The sequence below is a fragment of the Convolutriloba macropyga genome, chromosome 3, assembly GCF_964194025.1.
Source record: "Convolutriloba macropyga chromosome 3, txConMacr16.3, whole genome shotgun sequence".
In the NCBI taxonomy this organism is placed as follows: Eukaryota; Metazoa; Xenacoelomorpha; order Acoela; family Convolutidae; genus Convolutriloba; species Convolutriloba macropyga.
The window spans coordinates 24057199-24073147 of NC_134470.1; the positions used below are offsets into that span (position 1 = coordinate 24057199).

The 15949-nt window shown below is 37.9% G+C and overlaps 1 protein-coding gene across 1 annotated transcript in view; it reads left to right on the forward strand.

Annotated features, from left to right (window-relative positions):
* LOC142336087 (APOBEC1 complementation factor-like) overlaps positions 1-15949 on the forward strand; it is a 63248-nt gene that overhangs the window by 17371 nt on the left and 29928 nt on the right. Inside the window, exon 4 of the mRNA XM_075384610.1 lies at positions 4308-4463. Within this exon, the coding sequence (XP_075240725.1) occupies positions 4308-4463 (156 nt within the window). The remainder of the gene's footprint in view (positions 1-4307; positions 4464-15949) is intronic.

A 15949-nucleotide genomic window follows, 5' to 3' on the forward strand; every position in this document is an offset into this window, starting at 1 on the left:
AATGGGTTTTTGAGAGATTTGCACACATAGATGAAATTTTAGCCCCGCTTTCGTCCATTTGTCCCAAATTTGTTTCATATTGTAACTTGTTTTTTTGTAGATTTATATTTTAAGCGATGCCGCATGGAAGTGCAGCCATCTGAAATCGATACCAAAATATTTTTGAAAGCCTAATATTGCGTTTCAATTGTAAAATTGGCACATCTTTCTCAACTTGTTTTGTCAATTTTTGATTTTTCATTCGTTTCTTCAATGTCAGATCTGCGAGCAAATTTTTGGTCCAAAAAAATTAGTAAATATGGCAAAATTATATGACAATTCTTGAATTGCATGCCTCGTTTTGACTTACTAATTGGTACACATACTAATCCTATTTTTGAACTTTTCTAAGCTTTTTGTTTGTGTTTTGAGTTTAATTTCCGTACAAGTTCTTTTAGTGTACCGACAGTGTTTTGGCTTTTGTTTTGTTGCTAATTAAATTGTTTTTGGAGATAGTTCTTTGAAATTCAAGTGAAAATTTGCAGTATAAATTGAACATTATTTTTTTCAATTTTAATTACTCTTCCGCAATTGATCTGTCTTCACTTCTTTATGAGACAAGAAGACGGCTATGTAATATTTAAAAATTTTGATTGACTAATAATAAAAAACCATGTTTTTAACTCCATTTGAGTTTTGGAAGTCCAATTTAAAATTCTTTTGATTTTTCAGAAATTGTGAAAGTGAATGCGTTTTGTTTTTTTTTTCAGAAAGTATGTATTTTTTAACGTTCTAGCAGTTTTTTCTTAAAATGCTCCTAATACTTATAGTTTTTTCGCCTTCTTTTATTATAATAAATTAATATGAACTAATAATTTTTCTCTTTCTCTTTTGAATTTTTTGAAGTTTTTTTGTGCGTAATTGATTTTTTTATAAATCAAATATGGCACTAAGATTTTGCTAGCCTCAGTTTTCAAAGGTTTGAACGACTCTTTTTCAGCAATTATTTTTAGGGCTTGATTTCGGTAATAAACGGACTTTCGCGTTTAAACTTTTTTCTGTCTATTCGATTTAATTAATTCTTTTGTCATGGTTTAGTTTTAACGAGTTCATTTTGATTTAAAGCGACAACTAATATGCAAAGTCCGTTTAGTTATCAATTGATTGTTTTTTATATAAATTTAAAGAGTGTTTACTTTGATAGGTTTTATGGATATTGATAAATTTTGAACAATTTTCGGTCATTTCTTGCAGTTTTAATTTTTCTGCAAAAATAAAGTTTTGGGAGCATAACTTGGCTTGAAAAATGCTGCTCGAGCAGTTTGACGTTTTCGATTGCGTAAGAAAATTTTGGCTTGTTTTATTTAAAAGGATTAATGTAATTTTTTAGTTCAGTTGCTTTTATGGTCTATTTTTCTTGTGCTAGTGACTGATTTTTTTGGTTTTAGTCATTTTGGTAGGTACCAGTTGACTTAAAAAGTTATTTTATCACAGACGACTCTTTGTGTTGTTTCAGGAATTCTTTAGGCTATGTTCTTTATTTCGCTGCCAAGATTTTCGTTGAGACTATATGACATCACAACGACTTCAAATCTGCTTTTTGTTCATTCTTCCTTGCAATTTCAACTGAAGTGCGTGCGTAACGTCATTTCTCACACTTATTGAGGCGATTTTCTTCATTGGTGTGATTAATTTTTTGGTCACACATGATTTACTTCACTCTCAAAAATGACATCCTCACTTTGAAGTTGACGTTTGTTTGCTTTAATTCGAAGAGATAAGGTCAAGTAAATGTGTGTCACTCTAAATGAATGTTCTCTAAATGAGTGAAAAGTAGCTAATAGTGGCAGCATTTACTTACTGCAGATTCTTAATCAACATAAAACATGTCATCTTCTAATGAAAAGAGTAGTTTTTTCGTTTTTAATAACCGCACAGCGATAGTTGGGGCTATTATTGGCCTTCTCTTGGTTTTTTACAATTCAAAGAATTTGAATTGTATTGTGGCGCTGTCTTTTTTTAAAGATCTGTTCACACATTTTCATGATTTTTGAAGTCAAATTGGAGTGGTGATTTTGGTCACGCTGAAACAGGAAGTGGAGCGAAAAAGCGAGTGCTTTTGCGGCGTGAAATTTTTTCGCTCTGAATTTAAAGTAGAGTGAGACAACGGTGTTTGAACAAAAATTCGCTTTCTCGCTAGTGGGTTTTGTTGACATGCGGCCATTTCGCTTTAATTGTTTCTGTTTTTTCGATTTTTTGGATCGGATTTTTTTTCTAAATGGTTTTCCCAATCCATTCATAGTCTTTTCTAGGTTTAGTTTTCTGTTTAGTCAATGAAAATTCTTTGAATTGTACGTCAGGACTTGTCCTGCTATGTTTTTTATTTCGTCGTCATGATTTTTGTTACGACCATATGACGTCACAGCCACTTTTTGTTCATTCGTTCATGCAATTTCAACTGAATTGCATGTGTGACGTCATTTTTCGTTCTTAGTGGAGCGAGTTTTTTTGTTCATGCGCGTGATTAAATTTTTGGTCACACTTGACTTACCTCACTCTCAAAAATGACTTCAAATTGGCTTTTATTCACTTTAAAATTGACTCACTTTCAAATTGCCATATTTTACTCACTTTCAAATTGACTTTTATTCAATTTAATTCAAAGAGAGGATCTTTTCCGTTCCCCCCCCCCTAGTACGTTATGCGCCCCCCAGTTACAAAGCACGTGCCATTACATAGTAAATCATTATGTAAATATATTGCACGTGCGTCTGGGGGGTGCAAATAATATGCGCCCACTAAGCTGGGGGGGCACAAACGGAAAAGATCCCAAAGAGATAAGGTCAAATGGGTGTGTGTCACTCTAAATGAAAGGTTATTAGCGATCAGCTATTAGAGGCAGCAATAACATATACAGATTTTTAATCAAAATATAACATCAGCCCTCAATGAAAAGACAAACTTTTTTGGTCTGTCTTTTTTACTGTTTTTTTAGACTGCCGATCTACGAATCTATTGCGGCTATTTTCTGGCAATCTGCCAGCTATGTTTCTTTTTTACCGTGACCGCCGAAGCTATTGCGGTTATTTTCTGGCAATCTCTCAGCTATGTTTAAAAGTTTTCTAAGTTCGAATTCCTTGCTCACATTAATGTTCTATTTAATTGATCTCGAATAAAATTTATTAATGCGATTTTTCTCTTGACCGATTTTTTGTTTGACGTTATTTGACTTATCGGCCCAAAAACGGGATAAACAAGTTATTTGACTTGTTCTAAAAACGGGATAAACAATTAACGCACGGAAGTTATTAAGCTACCTTAGTGCCTTTTAGGCTTTAAGTATGCGGTTCACCAAAACTGTTTTTTGGATTCACGGTGATAAGAGTAGTTCTTAGAGTTTGGCCCCCTAACTTCGCCTCCCCCACTCCCCCCAAACACCTCGTCCCTAAAAGATCAAGGGGTCATAGACTACACGGGTGTGGAAACAGAGTAGATTCCTTAAGTTACAGTCCCTTTCGTTGAAGCAAATTACAATAACCCGGATGCTTGATTGTCAGTCGGTTAGGTTTTTTAAACTTCTCACAAAGAGGTGCTGTTGTGACAAGGATGTTTAATTGCTCTCAAACGAAGTTTGTAGCAATTATATTAGTCCTGTCGGTCTTTTTTAAAGCGATTTTTCGCTTGACCGATTTTTTGTCTGACGCTTTTGACTTTTCGTACTCAAAAACGGGATAAACAGGTAGCGCCCAGCAGGCATTAAGTGCTCTTAGAGCCTTTCAGCTCAAACTGTTCTGGAGACTTATACTTATACTTATGGTATGAAGGGTGGTTCTTAGAGGTTGAGACACCTCCCCTCCCCTGTTGACCCCCCACCCCCACTATTGCCTCCCCCCCCTCACCGCGCTGTTGCCCCCCAACCCAGTGTTGCCCCCCATCAGCCCCTGGTGCACCTCTCCCGCCACCACAACCACAACCACCACAGCCGCCACCACAACAAGCACCACAACGGCAACCATCACCACCACCACCACCACCACCACCACCACCACCACCACCACCACCACCACCACCACCACCACCACCACCACCACCACCACCACCACCACCACCACCACCACCACCACCACCACCACCACCACAACCATCAGAAACCACAAGCACCACAAACACCACCACAACCACAACCATCACCACCACCACCACCACCACCACCACCACCACCACCACCACCACCACCACCACCACCACCACCACCACCACCACCACCACCACCACCACCACCACCACCAGTAGTTTAGTCGATTATGTTTAATATATTTTTTGTACAGGTGCGTATCCTCTACTTGCGTGGTCTGCTTCTTGCGACAAAAGAGGAGAAGCTGGAGGAGATGATAACCAAGATGTTTGATCACAAGGCACTCGAGAGAGTCAAGAAGATTCGTGACTTCGCTTTTGTCCATTTTTACAACCGAGAAGACGCTGAGGTAGCTACTATGTGTGCTAGCTATTGAGCCAATTTAGGAGCTATTCCTCTCCCCTCCCCACATAGTAACGTGCGCGTAAACTGGGAACATAAACTTATTATAGCTAACTAGCAAAGTTAAAAACAAATCCTATGTATATTAAAAGTATGTACATGTCATCAATTTCAGTGTTTAGATTGAAAATGAAAAGTACAGGACGCATTAATTAAGGAGCGAAATCGGAAGTATTGTTCTTGGAGATGTTAAAAACAGCCTCTCTGCTCTCAAAACAAGTGACAAAGTCTCGCCATTATAATCTTAACTTTTTTGTGCAATTTTGTTTCGGTACCAGTTTTTGTTGCAATTTTGATCTGAAACAACTATTCCATAGCAATAAAAAATGGTTCGGAAAACAGAAAGAAGAATTTGAAAAGCTAAATAATTGAAATAATTGCATCTGCAAGAAAGGTTGGATATTGTTGGTTTGTTCTATTATTTGTTGCTATTATAATAGTCATTTTATGCTTTTTGTCACTTGGAACAAAATTTTTTCCTCGAAAGGGTGTGAAACGGGTTAAGCTTGGAAGACAAACGAACTACTATTGAGACAAAAAAAAACACTCGCCGCGCGTTTGAGAGCAATTTGCTCGACCATAGTCGGCTTTGCATATAATCAGACTTTTTCTCTAGAGGCTGTTTCAGAGGATCTGAAACAGCCTCTAGGTCAAATTGCTAAACGAAATCCAAAAAAAGAGAAAAAATTAGCGATTATATGTTCTCTAAGATGATTCGATATTAAGTTTTCTCAGAGCCGTTCGGCCGACTAGTCTTCAAGTATGCGATTAACAGAAACTGATTTGGAGACTTATACTTATGGTGTTAAGGGCGGTTCTTCGAAGTTGATCCCACGCCCCCGTTGCGCTCACCTTACGCCCCTTCAATAAATCTAAAGCTGGCCTCACTAAACCGTCGCTTGTGTTATGCTTTTTTCTGTTAGCCACAACCAACTGTTGACCCCACCCACCACCTCCATCAGCCCTCGGTGCACCCCCCTTGCGTTTCTACCTACTGAAGACCAACCGCCCGCTAAAAACACGCCAATTTGTCACTTTTAATTTTTATTAGCCCTAGGTTTCAAGGAGCCTCCTCTATGTTTTAATAATAGGTTACTGCATAGTTTCTGGTGGTAATCGAATGGTTTCAACTATTTAACATCACGAATTTCATTTTTGGACAAAACTTACAATTGTTTTCAAATCTTTTACAAGCCTGACAAAATTTTACAGGCCATGGAAAAGTTTTTCAACTTTTCATTATCCCAATTTTACGTAATTTTCTGATAAAATTTGTCGTTTTTCTTGAGTTTTTCCAGCCTCAAGAGCCGCATAACCTCCTCTACTGTTTGAAAATAGGTAACTGTATAATTTCTAGATGTAAGGGAATGTCTTTCAAAATCTTAGCATCACAATTTTTAGAAATTTTTTGACATTTTTTTGCCATTTTCCAATTTTTTTTACATTTATAGTCATTACTCAGGTTTTTTGAGTCTCGAGTTTAAGCAGTAATTTTAGAAAAACTTTTGCATATATTTTAGGTTTGCAATTGTTTGTCATTTTTTAGGTTCCTCCAGCCTTAACAGCCAAGGACATTCCTCTAGGGTTTGATAATATGTTACTGCATTGTTTGTAGATGTAACGCAATGTTTTTCATGATTTTAACATTAAAAATTTTATGCATTTTTTCTAATTATACAAAAATTTTCATTTTTATGAATGTCGTCCAGCACCAGGGGCCTGGGACCTCCCCCATCGTATGATAACAATCTGCTGCAAAGTTTCTAGAGATAATGGAACTGTGACCAATTTTTTTATGACTCAAGTTTTAAAGGTTTTTGGAAAAAATTTGAAATTTCTTCCGAATTTTTGGAAAGTTTTTATGTTCCAAGTGTATGGATCTTTATGAGCCAGTGAAATTATTTCAGGCTTTCAACAGGGATACTGGTTACTCTCTTGAGACAATTAAATGAATCTTAAAGTATTAATATCTTGAATTTTAGCAAGATTTTTTCTAAATTTGCAATTGTTTTCAAAATTTTTCAATATTTTTTGTCGAACTGAGTTTACCGTCCAATACTGGAACGAAACTTTATAAGTCTTGGCGAAATCTCTCTCTCTCTCTCTCTCTCTCTCACACACACACCCTCTCTCTCTCTCTCTGTCTTTGTTGATGCCTCATTTCAGTTGCTGTTAAGTATGCAATTTACTGAAACTCTTTGGGACATTAATTGATGGTGTGAAAACTGTTCGCTGAGTTTAACTCACCTTTCAATCCAAACTTAGCTCTCTATTCACATCGGCCCCATAGCTCCTCACCCTCTGCACGTCGCTCCACCCGTAACCCTTGGCAATCGATCAACCCTGTGTGCTCCCCCGCTGCCCTCATGCGCTTACCCCACTACCCTTCAATAAACTCAAGCTAGATTCCCTTAACCGTAGCTAGCTACTGACGAAACCAGCCGCTCGTTATTCATTTGAGAGTAACTTACCGGATATTAGATGGTCATTTTGTCCTACTGGATTTGGACATTTTTTAGCAGTTTTTGCAATCTCCATTTTTAAGCACTTAGAATTTTTTTCACAGGGCGTCTATTAAATTGTTAATAGACGCCCTCAGATTCTCAGCACACTGTTATTGCATTGCGCTCCTAATTTTTTTACTTAGTCAACTAAAAATTCGTTTCACTTAACCCATAATGCCCCTTTTTCGACGTTTTGCGGGAAATTGCTCTGAATTTTTAAGACTAGTTTCAATCTTCCTTTATTCTGCTTAAAATCTTTTTAAACAGCAATTGCTCAGCGAAGCAATCTAAAATGAAAGGAGTCATGGAAAACGAAATCGGAAATGGAAGCGGGATAAACCCATAAAAGCCAATTTTAGATTCCCGCTACTTGAAATTTGTTCTTTTAAGTTACCACCTTGAATTTTTGGCATTGACACTAGCCCTTGTATCCTCGCAGTAAGTAACAGGAGTATGTATAACAACCAAACGAATTCAAAGTAGTTCGTACTTCCAAAAAAATTCTTATGGGAATCATTTTAAACTTATTTCTGTTCTTTCAATCCCAATCGGGGTTATAGAATCAATGGCGGCTATTTTCCGACAAACTTTTGGGTATGTATCTGGTTGTTTTGTCTTCTGTTCGGAGAAATATTGTTTTGAGTTGTGTTTTTTTGAAAAAGTACTATCGAATAATAGCACTGTCATATATTTCTTTGCCAGCATTTTCCGACTTCAGTTTTTATTAGCCGCAAAGCAATAGCTGTTTCTTAAACATTTTTTGAGACCAAGGATCTATGAAGCCATTGCGGCCATTTTCTGGCAATTTGCTAGTCTCGTTTTTTTTAAAAAAATAACTAATAGGGAGCTATATTACAGGTAATACTCACAAAAATGACACTTCAAGCTTACACAGGGCAATTTTTCTACTGAAAAATTATTACACGTATTTTTTAGGTTTGTTGGGGATTTCCTATTTTTTGTTGTTTAGTGTCTCAGAATGAAAAAAGATTGATTACTGAACGAGCAGAAGAAGTGTAAAATATTGCGTTAGCAAATTTTAGGTCTTTCTGTAAAAAGACATTTTGTTGAATTTCCTTTCCTCTTCCTCAGTTATAAGCACCATTGCTGAAATTTTTAATTGCTCGCAAACGAAGTTCGTAGCAATAATATTAGTACTGTTTATCTTCTTTTTATGAAATTTTTCGGTGGACCGGTTTTTCGTCTGACCCATTTGACTTTCGGTCCTTAAAAATGAGATAAAAAAGTAATGCCTAGCGGGCATTCAGTTCCATTAGAGGCTTTGAGCCTCGTTTAGTAGTCCGTCAAGTGCTTAGTGTGATGAAGCTAGTGGGAAGGCCGGAGATTAAGGTTAAAAAGTCATTTTTTGAAGTTTTCGAGCCCAAAATGTTGCAACTTTTGGTGTCTTTTGTCATTTCAATTTTTTTTGGACCAATCAAAATTTGAGGCTGGCTAAAGTCGACAAAGGTCTTTATCAAGACGTAAGTACCTTTTATTAATAGCCGCCCTCATCTTCTCAGCCGGCTGTAATAGCGCTCACAATTTTTTTTCATTTCGTCGAACTTTTTTCGCTGTACCATTTTGCCGCTTTTTCAACTTTTTGCGTGAAATCTTTTAAACTTCTCTAGGCTAGTTTCTCTCTTTTCTCATTCTGCTAAAAGTGATTATGAGCATCAGTTGCTCAGCAAAGCAATCCAAAATGAACAGAGTCAGTATAAAAAATAAAAGTCAGAAATAGAAACGGGATAAACCAATAAAGCCCAATTTTAGATGCCCGCTATTTGAACGTCGTTCCTATAAGTCTTAGTTACCATCTTTTATGCCTATTGCTATTGATAGTAGCCCCTGTAGCCTCTCTCTAAGAAACAGAAGTATGTTCAACTACGAAATGCCGTCAAAATCAAGTGGACTTAAAAAATTTTTTGTACAAAAATCTTTTTTTCCATATCTTCTATTCTTTCAATCCCAATCATGCTTATTGGAATCAACGGCGGCTCTTTTCCGGCAATCTGCCGGGTATGTTTACCATTTTAAGGGCTACATGTTTTCGTAATCCAAACAAAATCACGCAAATTTATACTAAGTCTCCGGAATTTTTCAATTTTGAAATTTTTTGTCTTTTTTCAAGTTTTTTTCAGCCGAAGGCGTAAAAAGACATTCTTTAGGGTTTGATAATAGATTACAGCAAAATTTCTAGTGGCAATGGAGTGGTTTTCAACATTTTAACATAACGAACATTAGCAGCTTTTTTTTACAAACTTGCTATTTCTTTGGACAATTTTTCGTCAATTTTCAAGTCTTTCCGGACTCAGGGGCCAGAAAACCTCCTTAAAGGTTTGATAACAAGTTAATGAAATTTTTTTATTGGCCATAAAATAGTTTAAAACATTTTAATATCACAAATTTAAGTAAATATTTTTCAAGTTCCCCCATCATTTCCCCCATCAAAATTTCCCTAATTTTTTCAGCCCTAGGAGCCAAGGAACCTCCCCTAGAGTTTAATAATTGGTTACAGTACAGTTCCTAGATGCATTGGATTGTTTTTCAAGATTTTAACATCACGATTTTGAGCATTTTTTTTACTAAACTTGCTATTTTAATCCATTTTCTTGACATTGTTTTTGTTCAGGGTTTTTCAGCCTCCGGGGTCATAAGATTTCCTGAAAGATTTGATAATAATTTACTGAAAACTTCTTCTCTGCCACGGTATAGTTGTCAACTTTTTACTATCAATTTTTGCATTTTTTTCAAGTTTTTTGAAAATTTTTGTCATTTCTCAGATTTTTCCGGACTCGAGAGCTAAGGAATCTCCTCTAGGGTTCGATAGTAGTATTTTGCATAGTTTCTAGATGTAATGCCATGTTTTTCAAGATTTTGATATCACGAATTTAATCAGCATTTTTAGGAAAAAGTTTGCAAGGTATTTAAGTTTGGAATTGTTTGTCATTTTTTAGGTTTCTCCAGCTTGAAGAGCCAAGGAACCTCCTCTGGGGTTTGATTATAGGTTGCTGCATACTTTCTAGATGTAATGGAATGTTTATCAAAAACTCAATATTAGAAATTAACCAATTTTAAATTATTTGCAATTTAAAGTTTTTCGAAAATTTTGAATTTTTTTTTATTCTTTTCGGCACCAGGGGCCCTCCGACGTTTGATAATAAACTGCTGCATTGTTTCTAGAGTTAATGGTATGGTTATCAAACTTTTTGACCCGAGTTTCAGAGAGTTTTGATAAGATAGAAAGTTCTGAATATATTATCATCACCATATTTAGCAAGATTTGCAAATGTTTTTAAATATTTTGAATATTTTTGTCCTTTTCCTAGTTTAATGATCATTATTGGCGTGCAAAATTTTTAATTTCTTGCATATGAGCTACATGACAGTACTCCAGAGAAAAAAAAATGGTTTTAAACATTTTTTTCACTGCAAAATGTTGAAATTTTCCTTTTGATTATTGAAAATTTAGTATTCTATTTTTTAATTACTAACAAGGCTACAAAACTAGAAGCTGTAGAATCGAATATCATCAAGGACATTATTCCTAGCACACACTCTCTCTCTCTCTTTTTCTCTGTTGGCTGGTGTTTCTTTCCTTCTCTTTCTCGTTCACGTTTTATCTCTTACAATCTATTTCTCTCTTTCTTTAACTCCCTTGTTCATGCCGCGCTCAATTCAGCTGCTCTTATGTGGTGTGATATCATCAATTACCCTCAACTCACGCCTCTTCAATAAGGCTAAAGCTAGCATCACTTAACCATGGCGGGCTACTGACAAAGCTAACCGCACGCTGGTCATTTGAGAGCAATTCGCCCGACGGAAGTCGGATATGTTTCTTTTCCTGTTTCAATCCTAATGTGCATCAAGCGCTTCAATGGCGGCTATTTTTCGGCAATCTGCCGGCTGTGTTTTCTTTTGACTCTTTTGAGCTGGTTTCAATCTTATTCTGCTAGAAAACTTTTTAACTGCTCTTAAACAAAATTTGTAATATTTATGATCTCTGGTCTCTTTCTAAATGCAATTTATTTGCCTGACCGATTGTTGCTCTGACCCATTTAACTCCTTGTACCCAAAAATGGGGTAAACGGGTAACGCTCGGAGGGCCTAAAGTTCTCTTAGAGCTTTACGCTAGGTTCTAAGATTGCGTTTCACATAGAACCCCACTCAGCCCCTCACCCACTGCTCCTCCCGGGTCGAATGTTCTCCCTAAACTCCTCCCATTTTGTTGTAAGAGTGGGGGGTAATTTGTCTATAGGGGTAAATTGATGTAAGAGTAAGAGGGTAATTTGTTCAGAGAGGGTAAAATGTAAGAGTTGGGCTGCAATTGGAGCAATTGGAGGACTTTTGAGGAATTACCCCCTGACTGAAATTGCCATGTAAGAGTGGGCTGCAATGGGTAAAATGGTGTAACAGTGAGCGGGAAATTTGTTCAGAGAGGTAAACTGATGTAAGAGTTGGGCTGCCAAGAGGGTTAATATGGTGTAAGAGTAAGGGGGTAATTGGTCCAGAGGGGGTAAAATGATGTAATAGTTGGGCTGCCAAGGGGCGTAAAATGACGTAAGAGTGAGGGGTTACCTTGTTCAGAGGGGAGAAAATGATGTTAAAGTTGGGCTACTAAGGGGGGTAAAATGGTGTAAGATGAGGGGGTAATTTGTCCAGAGGGGGTAAAATGAGGTACGAGTTGAGCTGCCATGGGGGGTAAAATTTTTTAAGAGTGAGGGGGTAATTTTTTCAGAGGGGGTAAAATGAGGTAAGAATTGGGCTGCCAAGGGGGGTAAAATGGTGTAGGAGTGAGGGGGTAATTTGTTCAGAGGGGATAAAATGATGTTAGAGTTGGGCTGCCAAGTGGGGTAAAATAGTGTAAGAGTGAGGGGGTAATTTGTCCAGAGGCGGTTAAAATGAGCTAAGAGTTGAGCTTCCAAAGGGCTAAAATTGTGTAAGGGTGAGGGGGGTAATTTTTTCAGAGGGGGTAAAATGATGTAAAAGTTGGGCTTCCAATGGGGGTAAAATGGTGCAAGAGTTTGGGGGTAATTTGTCCAGAGGGGGTAATATGTGGTAAGAGTTGGGCTGCCAAGGGGGTAAAATGGTGTAGGAGTGAGGGGTTAATTTGTTCATAGGGGGTAAAATGAGGTAAGAGTTGGGCTGCCAAGGGGGGTAAAATGGTGTAGGAGTGAGGAGGTAATTTGTTCAGAGGGGATAAAATGATGTTAGTGTTGGGCTGCCAAGTGGGGTAAAATAGTGTAAGAGTGAGGGGGTAATTTGTCCAGAGGCGGTTAAAATGAGCTAAGAGTTGAGCTTCCAAGGGGCTAAAATTGTGTAAGGGTGAGGGGGTAATTTTTTCAGAGGGGGTAAAATGATGTAAAAGTTGGGCTGCCAATGGGGGTAAAATGGTGCAAGAGTTTGGGGGTAATTTGTCCAGAGGGGGTAAAATGTGGTAAGAGTTGGGCTGCCAAGGGGGTAAAATGGTGTAGGAGTGAGGGGTTAATTTGTTCATAGGGGTAAAATGATGTAAGTGTTGGGCTGCCAAGGGGGATAAAATAGTGTAAGAGTAAGGGGGTAATTTAATCAGAGGGGGTAAAATGATATAAGAGTTGGGCTGCCAAGGGGGGTAAAACGGTTTAAGGTTGAGGGGATAATTTTTTCAGAGGGGGTAATACGATGTAAGAGATGGGCTGCCAAGGGGGGTAAAATTGTGTAGGAGTGAGGAGGTAATTTGTCCAGAGGCGGGTAAGATGAGCTAAGAGATGAGCTTCCAAAGGGCTAAAACTGTGTAACTTGAGGGGGTAATTTTTTCAGAGGGGGTAAAATGATGTAAAAGTTGGGCTGCCAATGGGGGTAAAATGGTGCAAGAGTTTGGGGGTAATTTGTCCAGAGGGGACAAAATGATGTAAGTGTTGGGCTGCCAAGGGGGATAAAACGGTGTAAGAGTGAGGGGATAATTTTTTCAGAGGGGGTAATACGATGTTAGAGATGGGCTGCCAAGGGGGGTAAAATTGTGTAAGAGTGAGGGGGTAATTTGTCCAGAGGCGGGTAAGATGAGCTAAGAGTTGAGCTTCCAAGGGGCTAAAATTGTGTAAGGGTGAGGGGGTAATTTTTTCAGAGGGGGAAATTGATGTAAAAGTTGGGCTGCCAAGGGGGTAAAATGGTGTAGGAGTGAGGGGTTATTTTGTTCATAGGGGGTAAAATGATGTAAGTGTTGGGCTGCCAAGGGGGATAAAATGGTGTAAGAGTGAGGGGGTAATTTAATCAGAGGGGGTAAAATGATATAAGAGTTGGGCTGCCAAGGGGGGGTAAAATGATTTAAGATTGAGGGGACAATTTTTTCAGAGGGGGTAATACGATGTAAGAGATGAGCTGCCAAGGGGGGTAAAATTGTGTAGGAGTGAGGAGGTAATTTGTCCAGAGGGGGTAAAGTGACGTAAGAGTTGGGCTGCCAAAGGGGGTGAAAGGATGTAAGAGTGGGGCTGCAATGGGAGGATTTTTTAGGAAAATGCAGCTCAAAACTCTTACGTCTTTTTGGGCTGCATTGGGCTTCCAAAGGGGGTAAAATGGCGTAAGAGTGAGAGGGTAAAAGACAAATTAACCCCCCTCTCTTATATCTTTTTGGTCTGTCAAGGGGGGTAAAACGATGTGAGAGTTCGGGGGTAATTTCTCCATTACCCCCGAACTCTTACATTGTTTTACCCCCATTGACAGACCAAAAAGATGTAAGAGTGGGGGGTTTTTTGTCTTTTACCCCCTCACTCTTACACCATTTTACCCCCGTTGGGAGCCCAATGCAGCGCAAAAAGATGTAAGAGTTTTCAGCTGCATTTTCATAAAAAAATCCTCCCATTGCAGCCCCACTCTTACGTTATTTTGGGCGGAAAAATTCAACTCGGGCTGTCATCCCACTCCCAGACCACACCCATCCACCTGGCGTTTCAGACCTCTTTCTCGTCCAACCCCCCCAATCAGTTCACTCCTCCCAATGATTGCTTCTCTGCGCCCCAGCTATATCCTACGGAAGCCAACCGCTTGAGCGGTTGATTGAGAGCCATTCGTCCGACGTTGCTTTAAATAGCATTTTCTCGGCAGAGCAGTCTGAAAAGAATGGCATCAATATCGGGAAACGAAATCAGAAATAGAAACCAGATAAACCGATGAAACCCAGTATTAGAATCCTGGTGTTGGTAGTTTGCTCAAATCAGCCTTGGCTACCAGCTCTAAAAAATCATCAAGAAACAGAAGTTCGTATTACTACAAGATCCGATCAAAAAAGCTCGCAACTTTCAAAAGTTTTTGTACAATCTTTGATTTGTTGTTCTTCCAGTTCCAAGGATGGATATGGGAATCAATGCGACTATTTTTAGGTAGGCGATATGCAGAGTCTGTCTAATCTCACTCGAACGAAATTTAAAGCAATTATTGTAAGTTTGTTGGTCTATTGTTAAGCAAAATTTTTTAACCGTTTTTGCAATTTGTTCTGGAACAATCTGTGACTTCTTAGGTGACTTTTTTTACGTCTTCTTTCTGGAAGTGATTTCATTTTGAGTGATTTCAAAAACAAATGAACTTATTGCTAATATAAAAGCGATTGTTAGCGGTTTATTATCAGAGGCGTTGTAGCTTAGTGGTTAAGCTGTGTGACTGCTTCGGGTTTGAAACCCTATGAGGTCCGAGTATTTGCAACCATAAAATTATTTGGATCTTTTCCGTTTGTGCCCCCCAGTACGTTATGCTTCCCCCAGTTACAGAGCACGTGTTACTACATGCTAAATCATTATGTAAAAATATGGCACGTGCGTCGGGGGGCGCAAATAAAATTTAGCCACTAAGCTGGGGGCACAATTCGAAAAGATCAAATTATTTACACGCCTAAAATTAAATTGTCTCCCGTTTTTCGCTCGAGAGCAACTCATCCGGCCTTAGTCGGATTTTTTTAAAAGCTACCGTCAGCCTCTCAAAAAACTACTATTTAGGCGCTCTCCTTTTTTACAATTCTCCTTTTTTACAATTCCATATTGGGGCGCTGTCTTTTTTTAAGATCTGTTCACACATTTTTATGATTTTTGCATTCAACTTGGAGTAGTGATTTTGGTCATGCCGAAACAAGAGTGGAGCGAAAAAGCGAGTGGTTTTGCGGCGTGAATTTTTTTACTCTAATTCTTTATAAGAGGGAGAAAACGTTGTTTGAACAAAAATTCGTTTTCCCGCTAGTGGTTTTTTGTTGACATGCGGAAATTTCACTTGAATTTTTAGTTTTTTTCGATTTTTTGGATAGGATTTTTTTCTAAATAGTTTTCCCGATCCATTCATAGTCCATTCTAGGCCTAGTTTTTTGTTTGAACTAAACGTCCATTTCTCTCTAGTGACTTTTCTATTCACATGTGGTATTTTGCCATTGGTTTTTTGTTTTTTTTTAAATTTTCTGTTTTTTAGAAATGGTTTTCCCAATTCACTCCTAGTCCATTCTAGGTCTATTTTTTGTTTACTCAATGAAAATTCTTTGAATTGTTCGTCAAGACATGTCCTGCTATGTTTTTTAATTCGCTTTACATTTTGATCACATTTTTCGTTTTCGATAAGTCACTATTTTCACGTTTGAATTCTGACTTAACTCACTCACTGTTTCAACTGAATGGATTTTAAATTCTTTCACGCATTGAATTACGCAATGTAGTGAATACGGTCAATGTCAAAAGAACAAAATAAAAATCAAAAGAAACGGGATAAATCGATAAAGGCCTGTCATTTAGTCATAGTGCATTAGGTTATAAAAGTTCATTAGAGCGATTGCTAGCTGATATTAGTATCAAGCTTAATATCCTTCACTTTAGAAGCTGAATTAAATATAGGTTTAGAATCGAACTGAAACTGCACACTGAATTAGAACAATTTTTGAAACTTAGGGAACAAAATAGTCAATTTCTATCTCCTTTTTTTCTGT